The 16653-nt window shown below is 35.7% G+C and overlaps 1 protein-coding gene across 1 annotated transcript in view; it reads right to left on the reverse strand.

Annotated features, from left to right (window-relative positions):
• Prp8 (pre-mRNA processing factor 8) overlaps window positions 1-16653 on the reverse strand; it is a 411861-nt gene that overhangs the window by 375876 nt on the left and 19332 nt on the right. Inside the window, exon 3 of the mRNA XM_090407427.1 lies at window positions 8191-8359. Coding sequence (XP_090263553.1) covers window positions 8191-8359 — 169 coding nt within the window. The remainder of the gene's footprint in view (window positions 1-8190; window positions 8360-16653) is intronic.

The following is a 16653-nucleotide window of genomic DNA, read 5'->3' on the forward strand; positions in this document are numbered from 1 at the left end:
CAACAGATGTATCCATCGAAATTGTGGGATATTTATTGAAGATACTCCATGATTTCTTTTGAGCTTTCCTGGCTGCTGTGAAAGCGCCATTCGACCATGGCTTAGAAAAACAGAACTGAGAAGACGTTTTAGGAATTGCATTTCTTAGAACTTGAGTAATGCACTGTCATGTGATTGACTGCATCATTAATAAGAGATAACTTACCTGCCACAGAATTGAATTATGCTAAAGTAGAGAAGGTGGGCCAGTCGGCTTGCTCAATTTTCCATCATGATATCTGTGATGTAGTACATGTAATGCTGCTCATGTAAAAAAGGTCAAGCAACCACCAAACAACTCTTCCTCTTTTTGTTTGGGCATTACCCTGCAGTGTGTTGTCTCTATTTAAATCCTCAATTAAAAGTAAGTGGTGGTAACTGCAATATGTCATCCTGAGAGTTATATGAGACAGAAGGAAGGAAGGTAGATGCAGCATGTTGTAATGAATTTTCTAACTGACAATCGGATGCAACTGCCTCTACATTTGTATGAAATGGGGCTTGCTGGAAGTAGGTGTGGTAGCCAACTAGGGACAGATGCATATATCCTGTCCATATAAATGATAATTATGTTTCATAATGCCGGATCATCATTGGACTACAGGTATATTTGCAGTAGGCAGAAACATATTGCTTTATACTTCTGTAAGAAAGCCTTGGTGTTGTTGATGTTTTAATGGAATCCATAAGAGTTCCCCTGTAGAAATGTTTTCATTTCTTTTTGATGGTATCATCTGACTTCCTTTGTCGAGGTTGTGTTTCCGTTATCCTTGGATTTTTTGTTTTGGAGAATTGTGGACAGCCAGTGTCCATTTCTTAATCAGGAAAAATATCCAAGATGCCATCAAATTGGACTTCCAATTTGATGGCATCTTCAAGGCAGTATGTATATTAACTGTTTTATCTTCTTTGGGGGGATGCTTGTGTCTATTACCTCTATTAATGGGCAATCTATTAACAGGTCTTATCCTCTGTGGTGCATGTTTCATTATTTTCTTCATTAGCGGAATACTGTATAGGGGGGGACCATTTCTTCTTCATTAGTGGAATACTGTGTAGGAGGAACCATTTCTGTCATATCCTCAGGAGTGAGTCCATATCGATTTCTTTGATTCGCTCTAAGGAGACAGTGAGCAAGTTCAGGGATGTTTTTGTAGTTGTGAGAAGGCAGGATTGACATATGTGTCATGAACCCTACTGACCCTTTCTTTACAGTTGCCTATTTGGCGTAAGAGGGTTCACCAGATGTTACTTCTGTAGTGTACTGTCTTTTCATCTCCTGATAAGTAATGCACTGTTCAGTTTTTATTTTTTGGATTTCCTTTTCATCTTTCCACTTTTGGAATGCTCAGTGGTCTCCTCATAATTAGGGCACTTTGGTGTTTTGATCTTACAGTCTTTGTTCTCATGATTTTTACTGCCACACTGAGCACAAAGGACAGAGTCATGACAGGCAGTTTGAGAATAACCATACTTCTGACATATGAAGCAGTGCAAAAGGGTTTGGGAGTAAAGCATTACTGAGAGCTGAGATAACCAGCTCTGACAGATGTTGGTGGTTTTGGTGTGTTGAAGGCAAAGACGACATTCCTTGTGGGAACCAAGCGCCCATTTCTACATATGAGGATATTCCACATGGCTGTCACTCTTTGGTCCTTCAATTCAAAGAAGATTTTATCAAGTACATGAAGAGGTTACACTCTGATATTATGCCTCTAGAAAAGTTCAAAGTTTTGTGGGAGATACCCACAAATGGGCAATCTATTCACAGGTCTGGAGGCATACCTGTTAAGACTCTGGGAAATACCATAAGTGGTATTTCCCAGACAGATGTTGCACGAAACAATTTCTCTTTGTGTCACTGCTTCAATGAGAATATCTCCTGAATGAAGATTGTTCACAGATTTTGAAGATCCTTCCAAATCTTTCTGGATGAAGACAGGCGACATTTTTTCCAAGTGGACATATCCCCTCTCCCCTCTGAATGGTGTATTAAATGATGTATTTGTTACTTTATTGCTTCTGATGTCTTCTGTTTTTTTATTTTGGTTTTCTGTTGATGTGTCAGTGGTTTCTGAACATGGTTAGGATTTGTTGTTGGGGGGGGGGGGGCGCTGATAAACAAGAGGATGAAAAATTATACATTCTCATGAGAAAGTTAGTTCAGCACCAGAGACAATCCCCACCTACCATGGAGCCACACATGGATGCATACTCTCTCCCAAGCAATGAATGTGCTAGGAAGTGGAATGTCTTGCTAGGATTTACTGAAGAAGAGGCCAAAGCAGTGTTAGACTTCCAAAAGCCCCTTTCTGAGTGTCCATGAGTCACACCACATAGTGAGAAGTTGGATCCCAGTGATGGTGGTCTGAAAGACAGAAGAGTAAAAAAAAAACTTCAGGAGAAGTGAAGTAAAGAATATGGAAAGAAAAGCATAGAAAAAGAAAAGGGCTAGTAAATCAGTAAGAGGTCCCCTCAAGTACGAACAGTAAGTTCACATGAAGGAGAACAGGTAAAGGAAAGTTCCCAATACTTTGTTTCCAGTACAATGATTACCATTAGATTGTACAGAGAACAAAGTGATCACATTACAACAAAGTTATAGTATAATTTTTAATAAGCATTTTATGATATATTTACTACTGGTGAGAGTGATGCTGTACAACACCAGAGGGAAAAGAAATATTAGAAGGACCATAAATAAATGAATTGGAGGCATAATAGATGTTGATTAGGCTTGATATTAAGTATGGTATTCTTGATGATACATCACTGTGCATTCTTGGAGAATGTATGAAAGCATTGAATATATCTCTGTTGATTAATTTCAGACATGACTCATGTCCTAAGAAGATTTGTTTCATTCCCTCCTTGATAAAGGAAAGTAATAGTGTCATTACACCATTGTCAGACAATGAAAACATTTTCACGTATCTAAGCCAAACTCTAGGTTTTAAAGTAAAGGAATCTAGAGCACATTGCTCAAAAGCCTCCATGTAAAAGTTAGCAATTGGGGAAGGATAGTGGTGATCCCATGGCTGTGTCTTCTTTTGGTAGGAAAAAATTATTTTGCCATGCAAAGTAACTGGAACACAGCACGTGAGCAAAGAGAGCCACAATATCAGGTGGAAATTTGTTCTGTAAGAGAATTATGTCCCTGATTGTGACATTTGTGAAATGGGCAGAAATGTTATGTCGATGATGTTTTTGTTATATGTCCACATGGCCGCTAAACTTTAAACACCATTCTCAGCTACCTGAACAAACAGCATGAGCGCATACAATGTACTATTGAAATTAAAAATCAAAACTCACTTCCTTTCCTGGATATACTGGTCCCAGATCTTTCCCCAAGCAGTCTATCCTCCACTGTCTACCACAAGCCTACACATACCAACCAATATACAGTCTCTTTTTTATAAAAATTTATAAAAATTCAGGAAAATAAGAATGCCTAAGTTTGCTTTAAAGCTTTATTCATATAATTTTATTGAAAAGTGACAATTTTTTTACATTTTTTTCATCAGAATTATCGTCACTATTAGACAATATTCGGCAACATTTGCAAACTGGTGCGAAATCACTTTCATCACCAGAAGAGATAGTCAGTGCATCAGATCTGTATGTTAAAGGCAATGGTTCTTTGCAAACAGAATTAGCTTCAACCTCATTCTGTGCAGATTTTTTTCTTCTGACAATGTAATCAGTGATTAAACTTTGCAATGATGATTTTTACTTTTTATACAGCTCACGATATCCAGACTTACAGTTCTTTAGCTCACGTTGGAATTTAAAGGCTCGTTCAGAATTTGTATCATTAACAAGAAAATGATTTTCCAATTTATTGCACAGTTCAAGACCTTCTCGAATTATATTTGCAGTCAGGGGACAGGTTTTTCTTCCACTTAACTATCATTTTCTGGATCTTTGACGATATCTAAAGTTATTCGATATCCAATAATATCATCATCACTTAAGGCATTATCCACAAGCAAATTCATCTACATCATTCTGGCTAAATGTATCAAAACTTTCTCCACCAATTTCATATGCCAAAGTAATGATTTCAGCTGATAATATAGATGTTTAAATGGTTGCACTGTTTGCAGCACATCCAGGCCAAGCTGCTTTCCAGCAGGGCATTTCAAGTTTGTGGTCTTATTTCAGCGATAGCAGATGCAACATGATTTTAAGCAGTCCAAAATAGAAAAATTTTTCTAAACGTCAGTTGCTGTTAATGATTCATTTTCTAGTTTATCCAATATAAATTGAAAAGTGTGCTTAAGGTAATATTTTTTAAAAATAGCAATTATGCCTTGATCTAATGGCTGAATAATGCTTGTTGTATTGGATGGAAAAAACACTACCTGCAGAATTGGATGACTTGGTTCATTGTCAAATTAATAAAACTTTAAAATCAAGAGTTCTTTGCTTCATATATGTTTCCACTTCTGGGATAAAGCAGTTATTGAACCATTCAGTAAATACAGCAGTTGTTATCCAGGCCTTTGTATTAGCCATTCAATGTACCGGCAGCTGTTTTAGATCTCTGCTTTGTAGAGCACGTGGTCTTAGAGATCGATTTACTAGGAGGGGTTTCAACATTCGATCCCCTGATGCATTGCTACAAAGTAACAACGTTACTCGATTCGCTTTAAACCCACTTGCTTTTTTCTCAACTTTGCAATGTAAGTTTGACTAGGCATTTTCTTCCAAAACAATCCTGTTTTGGAAGCGACACTTGATCAGGACAATATCAACCATCTTCAATCATTTTAGCTAACTTCCCTTGATGTGCATTCCTTTTTAAAAATCCGGTTAGCCATCCTTTTCTAGCCAAAAATGCTTTATCAGCCTGGGAAGCAGAAGTAGATGGCTCCAATTGCTTCATTTGTTCGTAAAACTGAAGTGCCATTTGTTTAATTAAATAACCACTTATAGGAATTCTTCTTTGAGTTAATTCTTCAATCCAAATTACGAGCATCGTTCCATTTTTTCTAATTAATAAATCATCTCTCGAGTATGATGATAATTTGCACTTAGTTTTGTGCCAGAAATGACAGATTTTATTTCGGGCTCATTCTTTTTAATTGCTCTTATAGATAGTAGATTCGCCTAAATTAAAATGTTTACCAATTGCCATAGATCCCTCTCCTTTTGCTAAGTGATCTAAAATTGCATTTCTTTGGTGGTTTTTTTTTTCTCCATTGGACCAAATTAAATCTTTAAAATAAAAATTAGCAAAATTTAGACTTATGATAATGAAAAGACAAAGACTTACTCACATGCAAAATTAAACTTCACAGACACTCACTGCTTACACGTTACTCACATTAGGCCAGAGTGTAGAAATGATTCCAAACTTTTGAGGAGGATAATGATGGGATTGACTGTGGAGATATCTGTTGGTGTGGGTAGCTTTTCTGTAAATCGAAATTTTTAATTTCTCTGAGGAAAGGGTTAGTTTGATGTCCAAAAAAGGAAGAGAACCATTAGCTTCAAACTCAGCCATAAATTTTATGTTCAGATGTTGATTATTTAGATGTTCTAGGAAGTTCAGGAGAGATTCAAGGCCATGGCTCCAAATCAGGAAAATGTCATCAATATATCTTTTCCAAATTCTTGGTTTTAAAGGATAAGAAGAGATGGCTTGAACTTCCAGATCTTCTAAATAGATGTTCGCAAGTACAGGTGACAACGGATTACCCATTGCAAGGCCATAATTTTGTTTATAGATGGTGTCCTGAAACTTAAAGTATTCTGAGTGGATGCAATGAGTAAGTAAGGCCATGATCTTTTTAGATAATTTATCTTTGAGTAATACAAGAACTTTGTCCATAGGAACAGTGCAAATAAGAAGACTATATCAAAACTAGCCATGATTTCATCTTCCTAAATAATAATATCCATTTTCATCATCAATAATGCCAAACCCCCTACAGACAATATCTATTCATCGGAATGACAGGCTATTAAGAAGTTACAAAACAACAAAAATATAATTATTCTTCCTGCGAATAAAGGCAATGCCACAGTTATTCTTAACATTGATGGAATTGTTACAGAATGACACGTACTCGATCCTCGAGAGAGATCCCACCAGCGAACTCCACAACTGGACCAACAATCTCCTGAGAACTACCTCTGAACTACCTAGAAACATACGCCTTTCTCTTCGTTCTCTCCATCCACTTATTCCACGATTATATGAACTACCTAAAATTCATAAGGAAAATACCCCACTTTGACCTATTGTAGAAGGAATTGATTCTCCAACATACAACCTTCCAAAATATCTCAAATGTTCCAGTAAATCATTGTCTTTTATTAAAAATTCTGCAGATTTTGTTTCATGTATAAAAGATATTATTAAGGAAGATGAAATTATGGCTAGTTTTGATATAGTCTCCTTATTTACCAATGTTCCTACAGACGAAGTTAATGCTTCATCTGTAGTCTGTATTTAGAAGTTAAAACCATCTCTTCTTATCCTTTAAAACCGAGAATTTGGAAAAGATGACATTTTCCCAATTTGGAGCCATGGCCGTGAATCTCTCCTGAACTTCCTAGAACATAAAATTTACAGCTGAGTTTGAAGCTAATGGTTCTCTTCCTTTTTTGGACATCAAACTAACCCGTTCCTCAGAGAAATTAAAAATCTCGATTTACAGAAAAGCTACCCACACCAAAAGATATCTCCATGGTCAATCCCATCATTATCCTCCTCAAAAGTTTGGAATCATTTCTACACTAGGACATTGTGCTTGCTCTCTTCTTGATGATGAGACAGAACTTAATAAAGAACTCAATTTTCCCAGGTCTACTTTTCAACTAAATGGTTATTCACAAAAATCAATTGACAAATTCCTATTAAATCCACCCACTCACAATAATGAAGAGACCAATAGGGTGAAAGGTAATATTTCTGAGTGAAATATTACACAAATTGGCCAAGGTTCTTAGGAAATACAACATCAGAACTTTATTTACTCCTCTCCGAAAATCCGCTCCTTAGTGAGCTGTCCAAAACCTAGACATCACAACCTTAAATATCTCAGTGTTTACCAGATTGGGTGCAACTGTGATATATACCATACTTTGGCCAAACAGAGAAATCGATCAAGTTATGCACTGAAGAACATAAGAGAGACGTCAGTTACAGGAGAACGTGAGCCAGTGCTTTGTCTAGTCATGTTCTGTTCTTGGCCGATTCCGATGAAGAAAACCTTAGCCATACAGTTCTATGGGACAAGTCTAATAACATTTTCTGCTGCCATGATGAATTAGAAAGAAAGATAATAGAATCAAAAGAAATCATTCTCAACCCCCTACATCTCAACAACGGGAGATGCTATATGCATGTATATGCCCAACAACGAAGCCAACGAGGGAACAGTTTTGAATGCGCAGACTTCAACGTTTCAACGTTGAATATATATACACTAACTTTCCATGATGTTTACTCCTCTATGTTTTACTGGTTATTTCTTTTTTACCTGTGTACCTGAAGAAGGCTGATACATTTTATGCAATATAATATATATATATATATTATATTGCATAAAATTTTATGCAAAAAGAAATCTTCCAAAACATCAAGTTGAGAGAAATAAAACAAATCATGAATGTATGGACACCAAATTTATGAATTCTAAGGAAAACAGGGGCACAAAGAGACTGTTCATAGCAGAACCACATTTTAAATGAAGTTTCAGGAAAAAAAGCTTAATATTCAAAAATGTATAAGCAGAGCTAAACTAAAACGGTACAATCACTTAAACAAAATGAGTGATGTAAAATTAGCCAAACAAGTGCATAAAGCAAAATTGGAAGGAAAAAGACTCAGATGAAGAGTAAGATAAGGTGATGACCAAGCTGATATAGTCAGGAGTGCTTTAGAAAAATTAGGTGTAAGAGCCGATGAAATCCAGAGCAGACCTCACAAATAATAGAACAACCTGAAAGAAAGTTGCTGCGTTTTGTCATGATATACACATTAAATTATCACAATATCACCCCTTGTAGATATATACCACAAAATGAAGATAACGATCATGTTGAGAATGTGATATTAATAATATGTACAAAGTGAATATTATATATTGAGAGAAAGTTATTAATTTTATTAATAAGAAAAAAAGTGCATGTTACCCTAAATAAACTCTCTTGTCGTGTCGATATTTCCTACTGCTCATATCTCCATGATCCCTAATTATTTTCCGTATATGCTCAGGTGGCATTTCCTCCTTCTGAGCATCAACAAATCCATACTTTCTTTTTTCAGCATAACGTTTGGACTGTAGCTGTTGCCATTTGCGTGCTAATATTGAAAAGATAAACAACTTTCAGTTTACTGCTCATTTTGGTATGGTGTAAACACACATGAAAATTCTGTAAAATATGAACCTAAGTTTAAATTATTTTATGATACTAGAAAACATTAACAAAAGGCAAGTTTTTAATGGCACTTGTGACATAATAAAACAAATGAAACATGTGGAAGCAAGAGGTTTAATAACACTTTAATAAATCAAATATTTTGAGGGGAATATATCATATCATTGTATCATATTTTCACCATATGGCCTCAATCCTGAAGATGCTGTACCTACATTCCTAACCAAAATCATCAGCTTACATCTCCATATCAATCACTTTGGAGAAGGAAAAGGATGGAAAATTAGTCTTCTTGAACATCTTCCTCTTCTGCTCTCCTTTTGGTGTACTGACTACTTTTATCATAAACCTACCTTCATTGGCCATTATACACAGCATCATCCTTCTCAAAAATATAGGCATCATTATCATAACTTTGCTGAATAGAGCTCATATCATTTGCTCCAACCTTTATGATCTTAAACTAGAACTTAACATCCAGTACAGTGATCTTTAACTAAAACTTAACAAAATCCAATGCAGTGGAATGACTTCTTTCTGCAGAAAACTCAGCATACCTTACAAGCCCATTTGTAAGAACCTTAAAACTGCACAGAGACAGCAACTATAAAAATAACTGTAGATGACAAACCGGTTATGTGTGAGACTGCACCTGAAATAAATATGAGCAGATGAGTGAACGAGAGGGTACCTTCTTCTGGGTATCATTAAAGACTTCTGAATATTTTTAGTGTCCAACTTAAATGTAAAAACAGTATTTTAAGATTTAAAATGGTCAGATTTAAAAAACTGACCATTTTATTGTTTTTGTTAGCTGGTGTCATAAGATTTGAGATCGGTATATGGTTAACAGTTAGCCAGGAAGAAGCTAGACTTGAAGATAAGGAGGACATGAGGACTGAGCTATTATAATGGCTCAAGAAACTCTGAATAAGTTAAGGAAACATATGTACAATGTAACAATGCAGATGTTAGTAATATTAAAATATATTACATAAACAAAAGGTAAGAAGATAAATGTGAGATTCTGTGTAATGGGCACAATTATAATCACCACATCCAAGGATAACTCCAATGTCATTACTCAAAGAGTGAAGTTCCATCACTAATATAGCAACAAATGTATTTTGATGTTCATATAAAGTGACAGTTATTATTGTGAGATTTTAACAAAAATTAAAACTATATGACAATTTGGAAGATTGAACAGGTGAGATGTGTTGAATGGAGTAGCATGCCCTCTCACGGTGAGTCCTTGGAGGTGTAGAGTAATACAGTAGTAGTAGTAATATTTATCTTCAGTCTTAAGATGGTTTCATTTGATGCAGAGAAGAAGAATTATTATAAAGTTAACAGATGATGTCTGCTTGGGAACACAGCAAAAAATGAGAACATCTGAGAAGTGATCTGCAGCAATAGTAACGTAAGGTTCAAGATCAACTGCACAGAGCTGAATTTTTTCAAAACAGAACTCAACAAAATTTACAAAATGGGCATTTGTACTACTCAATCATGTAATTGTACTTTAAAAAAAAAAAAAAGAACTAAAATTTGATCAGTTATCTCTGCTAGACAGTTCATTATGAATGGGGCGTTCAATGTTGCTAAAACATTAACGAGAAGAAAGGAGGGCATAGAAAACAAAGCCAATGTTATGGCTCTAGAAGCATTTGAAGAGGTTGGTGTGAACAATGAGTGGAGACCAGCAATTTAAGAATGTGAAGTGCCAGGTTTTGAAATATAGAAGATACTGACTGCATGACGTACGAGGGTGGTCTGAAAAGTTCTCAGCCTAACAATGAATTTATAATTTTAAAATTATTTTTATTTTTCAACATAATCTCCCTTAAGACTAATACATTTATTCCAGTGATGCTCCAGTCCCTGTAGTGGTTCTCAGTAAGAGCTGCAAAATACTTCTCTACAGCTACAATCACCTCTTGATTCGAAGAAAAATGCTGACCAGGGAGGAAGAGTTTTAGTTTGGGGAAGAAATAGACGTCAGAGGGAGTCAAATCTGGGGAATAGGGTGAATGTTCCAACAATTCATAATGCAGATCCTTTATTTTTCCCATTGCCAAAACACATCATCAAAACATCAGGACAATGTAGGTACATTGTCCTGATGAAAGATGATTTTTGTCTTCTGCAAACCGGGTATTTTCTCACAACTTTTTTCGTCTAGTCTGGTTAAAAGATCGAAATAATATTCCCCGGTTATTGTTTTATCCTTTTCAAGATAATTAATAAACAAAATACCTTTAGCATCCGAAAACACCGATGCCATGACCTCTCCTGCTGATGGAACCGACTTTGTCTTCTTTGGTGCTAAACAACCAGCTTCTGTCCACTGTGTTGACTGCTGTTTGGATGTTTGGATTCTGGTGTGTAATGGTGAATCCAAGTCTCATCCATAGTAATAAATCAATGCAAAAAATCAGTTTTATTCTTATTAAAACACTCCAAGCACTGTTCAGAGATTTTCGTGCGAGTGCATTTTTGATCATCTGTGAGAAAGTGCGGCACCCATCCTATGCAAAGCTTTTTCATTTGCAATTCTTCATGCAAAATATATATTACACGTTCTTTTGAAATGCCTATAGTCTCAGCAATTTCATGCACTTTGACTCGCCGGTCATCCAATACCATATTGTTCATTTGATCAATGATTTCTGATGTTGTTACACTTTTTGGATGTCCTTCACGTGAATCGTCTTAAAGGTTGGTATGGCCATGTTTAAACTCAGCAGCCCATTTCTTAATTGTCGCAAATGAAGGAGAAGAGTGTCCATAAACTTTTATGAACTTTGAACGAATTTCGTTTAGCATTAAACCTTCTTTTACAAAGAATTTTATAATGCACAATACTCAATTTTATCTATTTCAAGGGATACAGACAACACTTTTGCTTCAGACATCTGTATAAAACAAACTACTTGATAGAATGACTTGCAATTTCACATGGATGCTTATGACAGATGTACCAACTTAGAAAAAAAAAAAAAAATCTTGCCGATAGGTTGTCATTTATGGTCGAGGCTGAGAACTTTTCAGACCACCTTCGTATATTCAAATTGGTGAAAATATGGACTGATGACAGTGGAAGAGAAGGAACCTCAGAACAAGTGGAAAAGAATTTAGGAGCCACAATAAGAATTTGAATAAAGCACACTGGACATGGCAATAATGAGGACATTTTCATGGCAAAATAAAGAGGTAAGTTCAACTAGGAGTCACTTAAAGGTCGAAGCTGGATAACTGATAACCCAACCCACCTTTTAAGTATACATTTTCCCATTATATTTTATTATTATTATTTGACACCTCCAGGGAGTCCAAAGACTCTTTGAGGGAGAGTGTGCCAACAGCATCGAACGATTGGTTCCCTTCCAACTACTAACTGCGCTCAAACTTACTTAACTGATCCATTAGTAGCAGAGGCTCTACCAATCGACCAACCTTTCCTGGCAATTTGTCATCTATACGGATCACATTATGAAGAAAAGTGTTATTAAACCTGCTATTAGAACTGGAAATGTTAATCTCTGTTCTTTATATGCAGATGATATTTACTAAATTATTTACTCCTTTTAAATAAATCCAGTACATTTGCAGGATTCCTTAACTAAATTGAATAACTGTAATAATAATTTTAGTATATAAATCAACAATAAAAATACAAAGATTATGAAAACAGGCAGGAACGTAGGAAACAACTGCATTTTGGATGGAGAACCTAATACAAGTAAAACGTTTTGGCCATATAGACAGTGGTAGGGAAGAAAGTCAAGAAAATAAATGTACAGTCATACCCCCGACTTACGCAAATCTGGAGTTACATGGTTTCTTATATGTACGTATTCCCATCCCGCTTCACGCCTCACCACTAGTCGTATCTTTCAGGTGCCGGCTGCATTCGCCAGTGTCACACATGCTGTGAACAAGCACTGACGTGTTTCGCATGTTCTCCATTCGTACACAATTTTTATAGTCTACAAACCTTGCGATTGTTTAATGTTATGTTCTTGATAAAAATTTTATCACATAAAAAATAATAATGTCATCCAAAAGAAGCAAGTCCGATTCTTCTACAGCTAGCAAGAAAAGAAAAACATTGACTTTGGAAACAAAACTCAACATTATTAAGGATTTTGAAGGCGGAATGAAAATTTGTGAGCTAACAAAGAAGTTCGATCTACAGGAATCCACAGTAACAACAATCATAAAAGAAAGGTTTACAGATTTTGGAGGACATAGATTCTAACGAGAAACAAATTTTAGCCACAAGGCAAGGAATAAAAAAATCATTAGCTTGCTATGAAGAAATTTTGCGTGACAAGAAAAAGACATTATGCCGTCAGGCGAATCTATTAGATTTTATGAAACCATTGACATCGAAATAATTTTTTTTTTTTTTTTATGTACGAAAAACTACAATTATGATTATATTTCTTAAAAAATATAGGTGTTTTTGTAAACCTTTGGTCCCAATTGTATGTTTGTATATACAGGGTGTTCGGGATAAATTTGACATATTTATAATTAATTATATTTTTCCGTAAGTTACATGTATTAACACACACTTCTCTTCATTTAAAAGTTTGGACCCTTCTTCATCCATATACAAGATGTCAGAAAGGATGGATAGCTGGAACCCACCTGAATCATGGAAGAGAATAACTTGTATCATGATGATTCGTGCCCGCCATCAAAATAAGGATATTACGACTGCTGCCCAATGCTCCCTGAATACAGTAAAAACAATCAGGCATGAACTAGAGACTTGCAATGGTGACTACGAGGATGTAGCAAGAAGAAAGATCCCTAGCAGACGATCTGATTGCGTTCGTACAGCAGAATTCCTCGCAAATCTGCAGGAACAGGTGTTGAAGAACCCTGGCATTGGAATTCGGGCTTTGTTCGTGGAGTTGCTAACTGTAGTCAAGCCCTGGATAACAAGGGTAGCCAATGGTAGGCCGTATGTATGGCAGCAGGATTCGGCCCCTTGCCACACCTCTGGGAAAAGTCAAAAATGGTTGTCTGAAAATTTCTACGACTTCACCAGTCCAAATGTTTGGCCTCCAAACTCCCCAGACCTTAACCCCATGGATTATTTTGTATGGGACGCAGTTGAAAAAGACACCAATCGCACTTCCAGTAATACAAAAGCCCAGTTAATGGATAAAATTAAAACAGTTTTTGCGGCCCTTCCCAGGGAGACTGTAGCATCAGCTTGTTCGAGGTTCCGAAGCAGAATTGAAGCTGTGATCGATGCTAATGGTGGTTATTTTGAGTAAATCTTGTTGATAGTATTGTAATTAACTCTGCCTGTAATGTTTTTTTGTCAATTCATTAAATTTAATAGATACAAAGAAGATTTTCTTTTTCCTTACGAAACTGTCAAATTTATCCCGAACACCCTGTATAAATTACATGCAAAATTATACCCTGAGTTACGCAAATTCAACTTACGCACTTTTTGTTGGTCCCATCTACCACGTAACTTCAGGGTTTTACTGTATACATAACAGGAAAGATTTTAGTCGACACTAAACTACAGCAATCCCTTGATTAATGCACCTAATGCGTTCTTTAAAACAGGCACATTAATCGAATATAATAACCAATGGGAAAAAGTATAATTCGTTCCACACTTTACAGAGCTTCGCTTGGCTTGGTGCCAAGAATAGTTGATTCTGCTGAAGGGGAGAAAGAAATGAAGGATGTACAAATTGGTCGCCAACATGCGAAATCACATGCTTTATAGATAAAATTTCCCGACTGTTATACAAGCAAAATAGTCATCACTTGAAAAACTACAATGTCATAAAAGAGAAGTTAATGTTCCAACATGTAATAATAAACAACTCATTCCAGAAGATGGATTGATTACCCTATTATCAGAATGGATTCTCCTTTTTGTGACATGGGCAGAAGTGTCTCGAATCTGTGGGCATACTATAGAAGATGACATAAATTTTGGTAGTAAAAGTTTGGAACATAATGTACATGGAAGTAGTGTAGTATGCCATTAAAAATAACTTGGTAAAATGTTTTAAATCGGTAACTAAATTATTTCATACTGGTGAATGATTTTTTAAAATAGTTAGCCATAAAAAATATATAGAAAGAAATTTTTTTAAATCTGTAACATTTATTTTTAAGATGAATATAGCCTCACTAATCAAATTTGGGTATCGAAAAAAATAGTACACCAATCGGGGCACATTAATCGAGGGATTACTGCACATGTATACAAAAGAGTGTTCAAACCAATTTTAACTTACGGATCTGAGACTGGGTTAGAAATAAAGCATTTGATCAATGACTGGAAGTTATGAGTTCTGAGAAAGATTAAGGAAGTGAACCGATAGTATCAATGGCAGAATCGTATTAAAAACAAGGATATCAGGAAGGAATCTGAAATTGTTAGCCTTCAAGAATGAGTGAGCAGAGCTAATCTCAGCTGGTATGGTCACTTAAACAGAATAGGAGGAGAGAAAAGGTTAGCAAAACAAGTTTTGCCAGGATTGTAGGACAAAGACCCAGAGGAAGACCAACATCTAAGTGGAATGATATCCTGTAAAACCCTGGGGGTACGTATGAGTTTGATAATGACAGTTACACTATAACTTGCCAGCCTGGCCGGCCTAGTGGTTAGCGTGTCTGCTCTCCAGTTAAGAGGCTGCGGGTTCAAATCTTGCCGTGGGTTTGTCATTGTCTGTGGAAATACTAGTGGTGGTCGGCGATAGTTGATGGTGGCGTTGGTGTATTGTGAGTGATGAAAGCAGAGTTGTAGAGTAGATGCCCTCCCTCGGTGAGTCTTTGGACTCGCTGGAGGTGACTAATAAAAATAATAACTTCTTTAGTCAACAGAAAATGCAGCATACATAAGCATCATGCACAAGGTTGCTTAAATATAGTATTAATACATGCAGTTTTTTTTTTTTTTTTTTTTATTTATTAAAGATGAAGAGATTTTGGAAAGGAACCAATAAAGTGCAACTATGCTATATTAAAAGTTTTGATGAATTGATAGAAATTTAGAAAATTAATAATGTAAATAATTCTGGTCATACAGAAGGTTTTACTTGGAAAGAAGTGGAGATTTTTTTTTTTTTTTGAGTAAGCAGAAAAGGCTTACATAAAAATCCTTATTGGGAATCTAATTAAAAGAATAGGAAATGAATACCATACAAATAGAAGCACTTGGGAAAATTTGGAGAAAATTGCAATGTGTCAATAACAACAGTGAGTACCTGATGGATTTCTATTCTCGATATAGACGAGTTATTACAAATATCATATTCCAACACAAAGGTAAGCATAAATTCATGCAAAAAAAACACAAGAAACATCTCAGTGACTGTGCTACTCTTCATAGTGATATTTTTATGCTGGTTCAGGACACAAGACAGAGTATACTGGGGATTTGAATTAGAAGTAAACTTACTCAATATACAAATGTTATTCAGGAAAAAAATGAGTTTCGAAACAAGAACCAAACCACGGAGATCCCATGGCACAACAGGAAAAAAAAAAAAAAAGTTTAACAGGTGAAGTTACATGCAAGCACTGAAAAATCAGAACCCTATGAAGTTCAAGAGATAATCATGAAAAAAAAAAAAAAACATACAGAAAGTTGCTAGCACGTAAGTCAGCAATGGGGGCGATTCAGAGAATATAGCAAAAAAAATATTAGAAATATGTGAAAGTAGCTAAACATGGTAAAACTTTGGTAATAAAATAGAGGTCATAAATATCAGGAAGATGACAAAATGTCCTGGAGGCTACTGCAAAAGCTTAGAAATGGAAGTAAAGAATACAGCTAATTACCTTAACTATAACCTTGCTAATATCGTTAATTATATTTGGAATTAATAGTTATTCAGGTGATATCATTTTAACAATGTATAGTCACTCCAGTATCTCACTGGGTTTTGGAAGTGAAGCTGTCTGCTACAAGTGGCAGGATTGCAGATGTCCTTTCCACAAAGAGTTACTAGGACAAACACACTCCTCCAGATTGAATTTGAACCAGCAGACTCTTGGCCGGAAAGTGGATATTCTAACCACTCAGCCAACCAGGCTGGCATAAATAAATAAAAATAAAAATCCTCCTAGGATCGTAACACATCACTCAAAACAATAGTAAAAAGATATGGCATTAGACTTTTCTGAATGCGAGATTCATGATGCTCTTATTAGGTTCTATAC

Source organism: Typopeltis vanoorti, chromosome 17 (assembly GCF_054136105.1).
Source record: "Typopeltis vanoorti isolate ZY-2024b chromosome 17, IOZ_Tvanoo_1.0, whole genome shotgun sequence".
NCBI classification, from domain to species: Eukaryota; Metazoa; Arthropoda; class Arachnida; order Uropygi; family Thelyphonidae; genus Typopeltis; species Typopeltis vanoorti.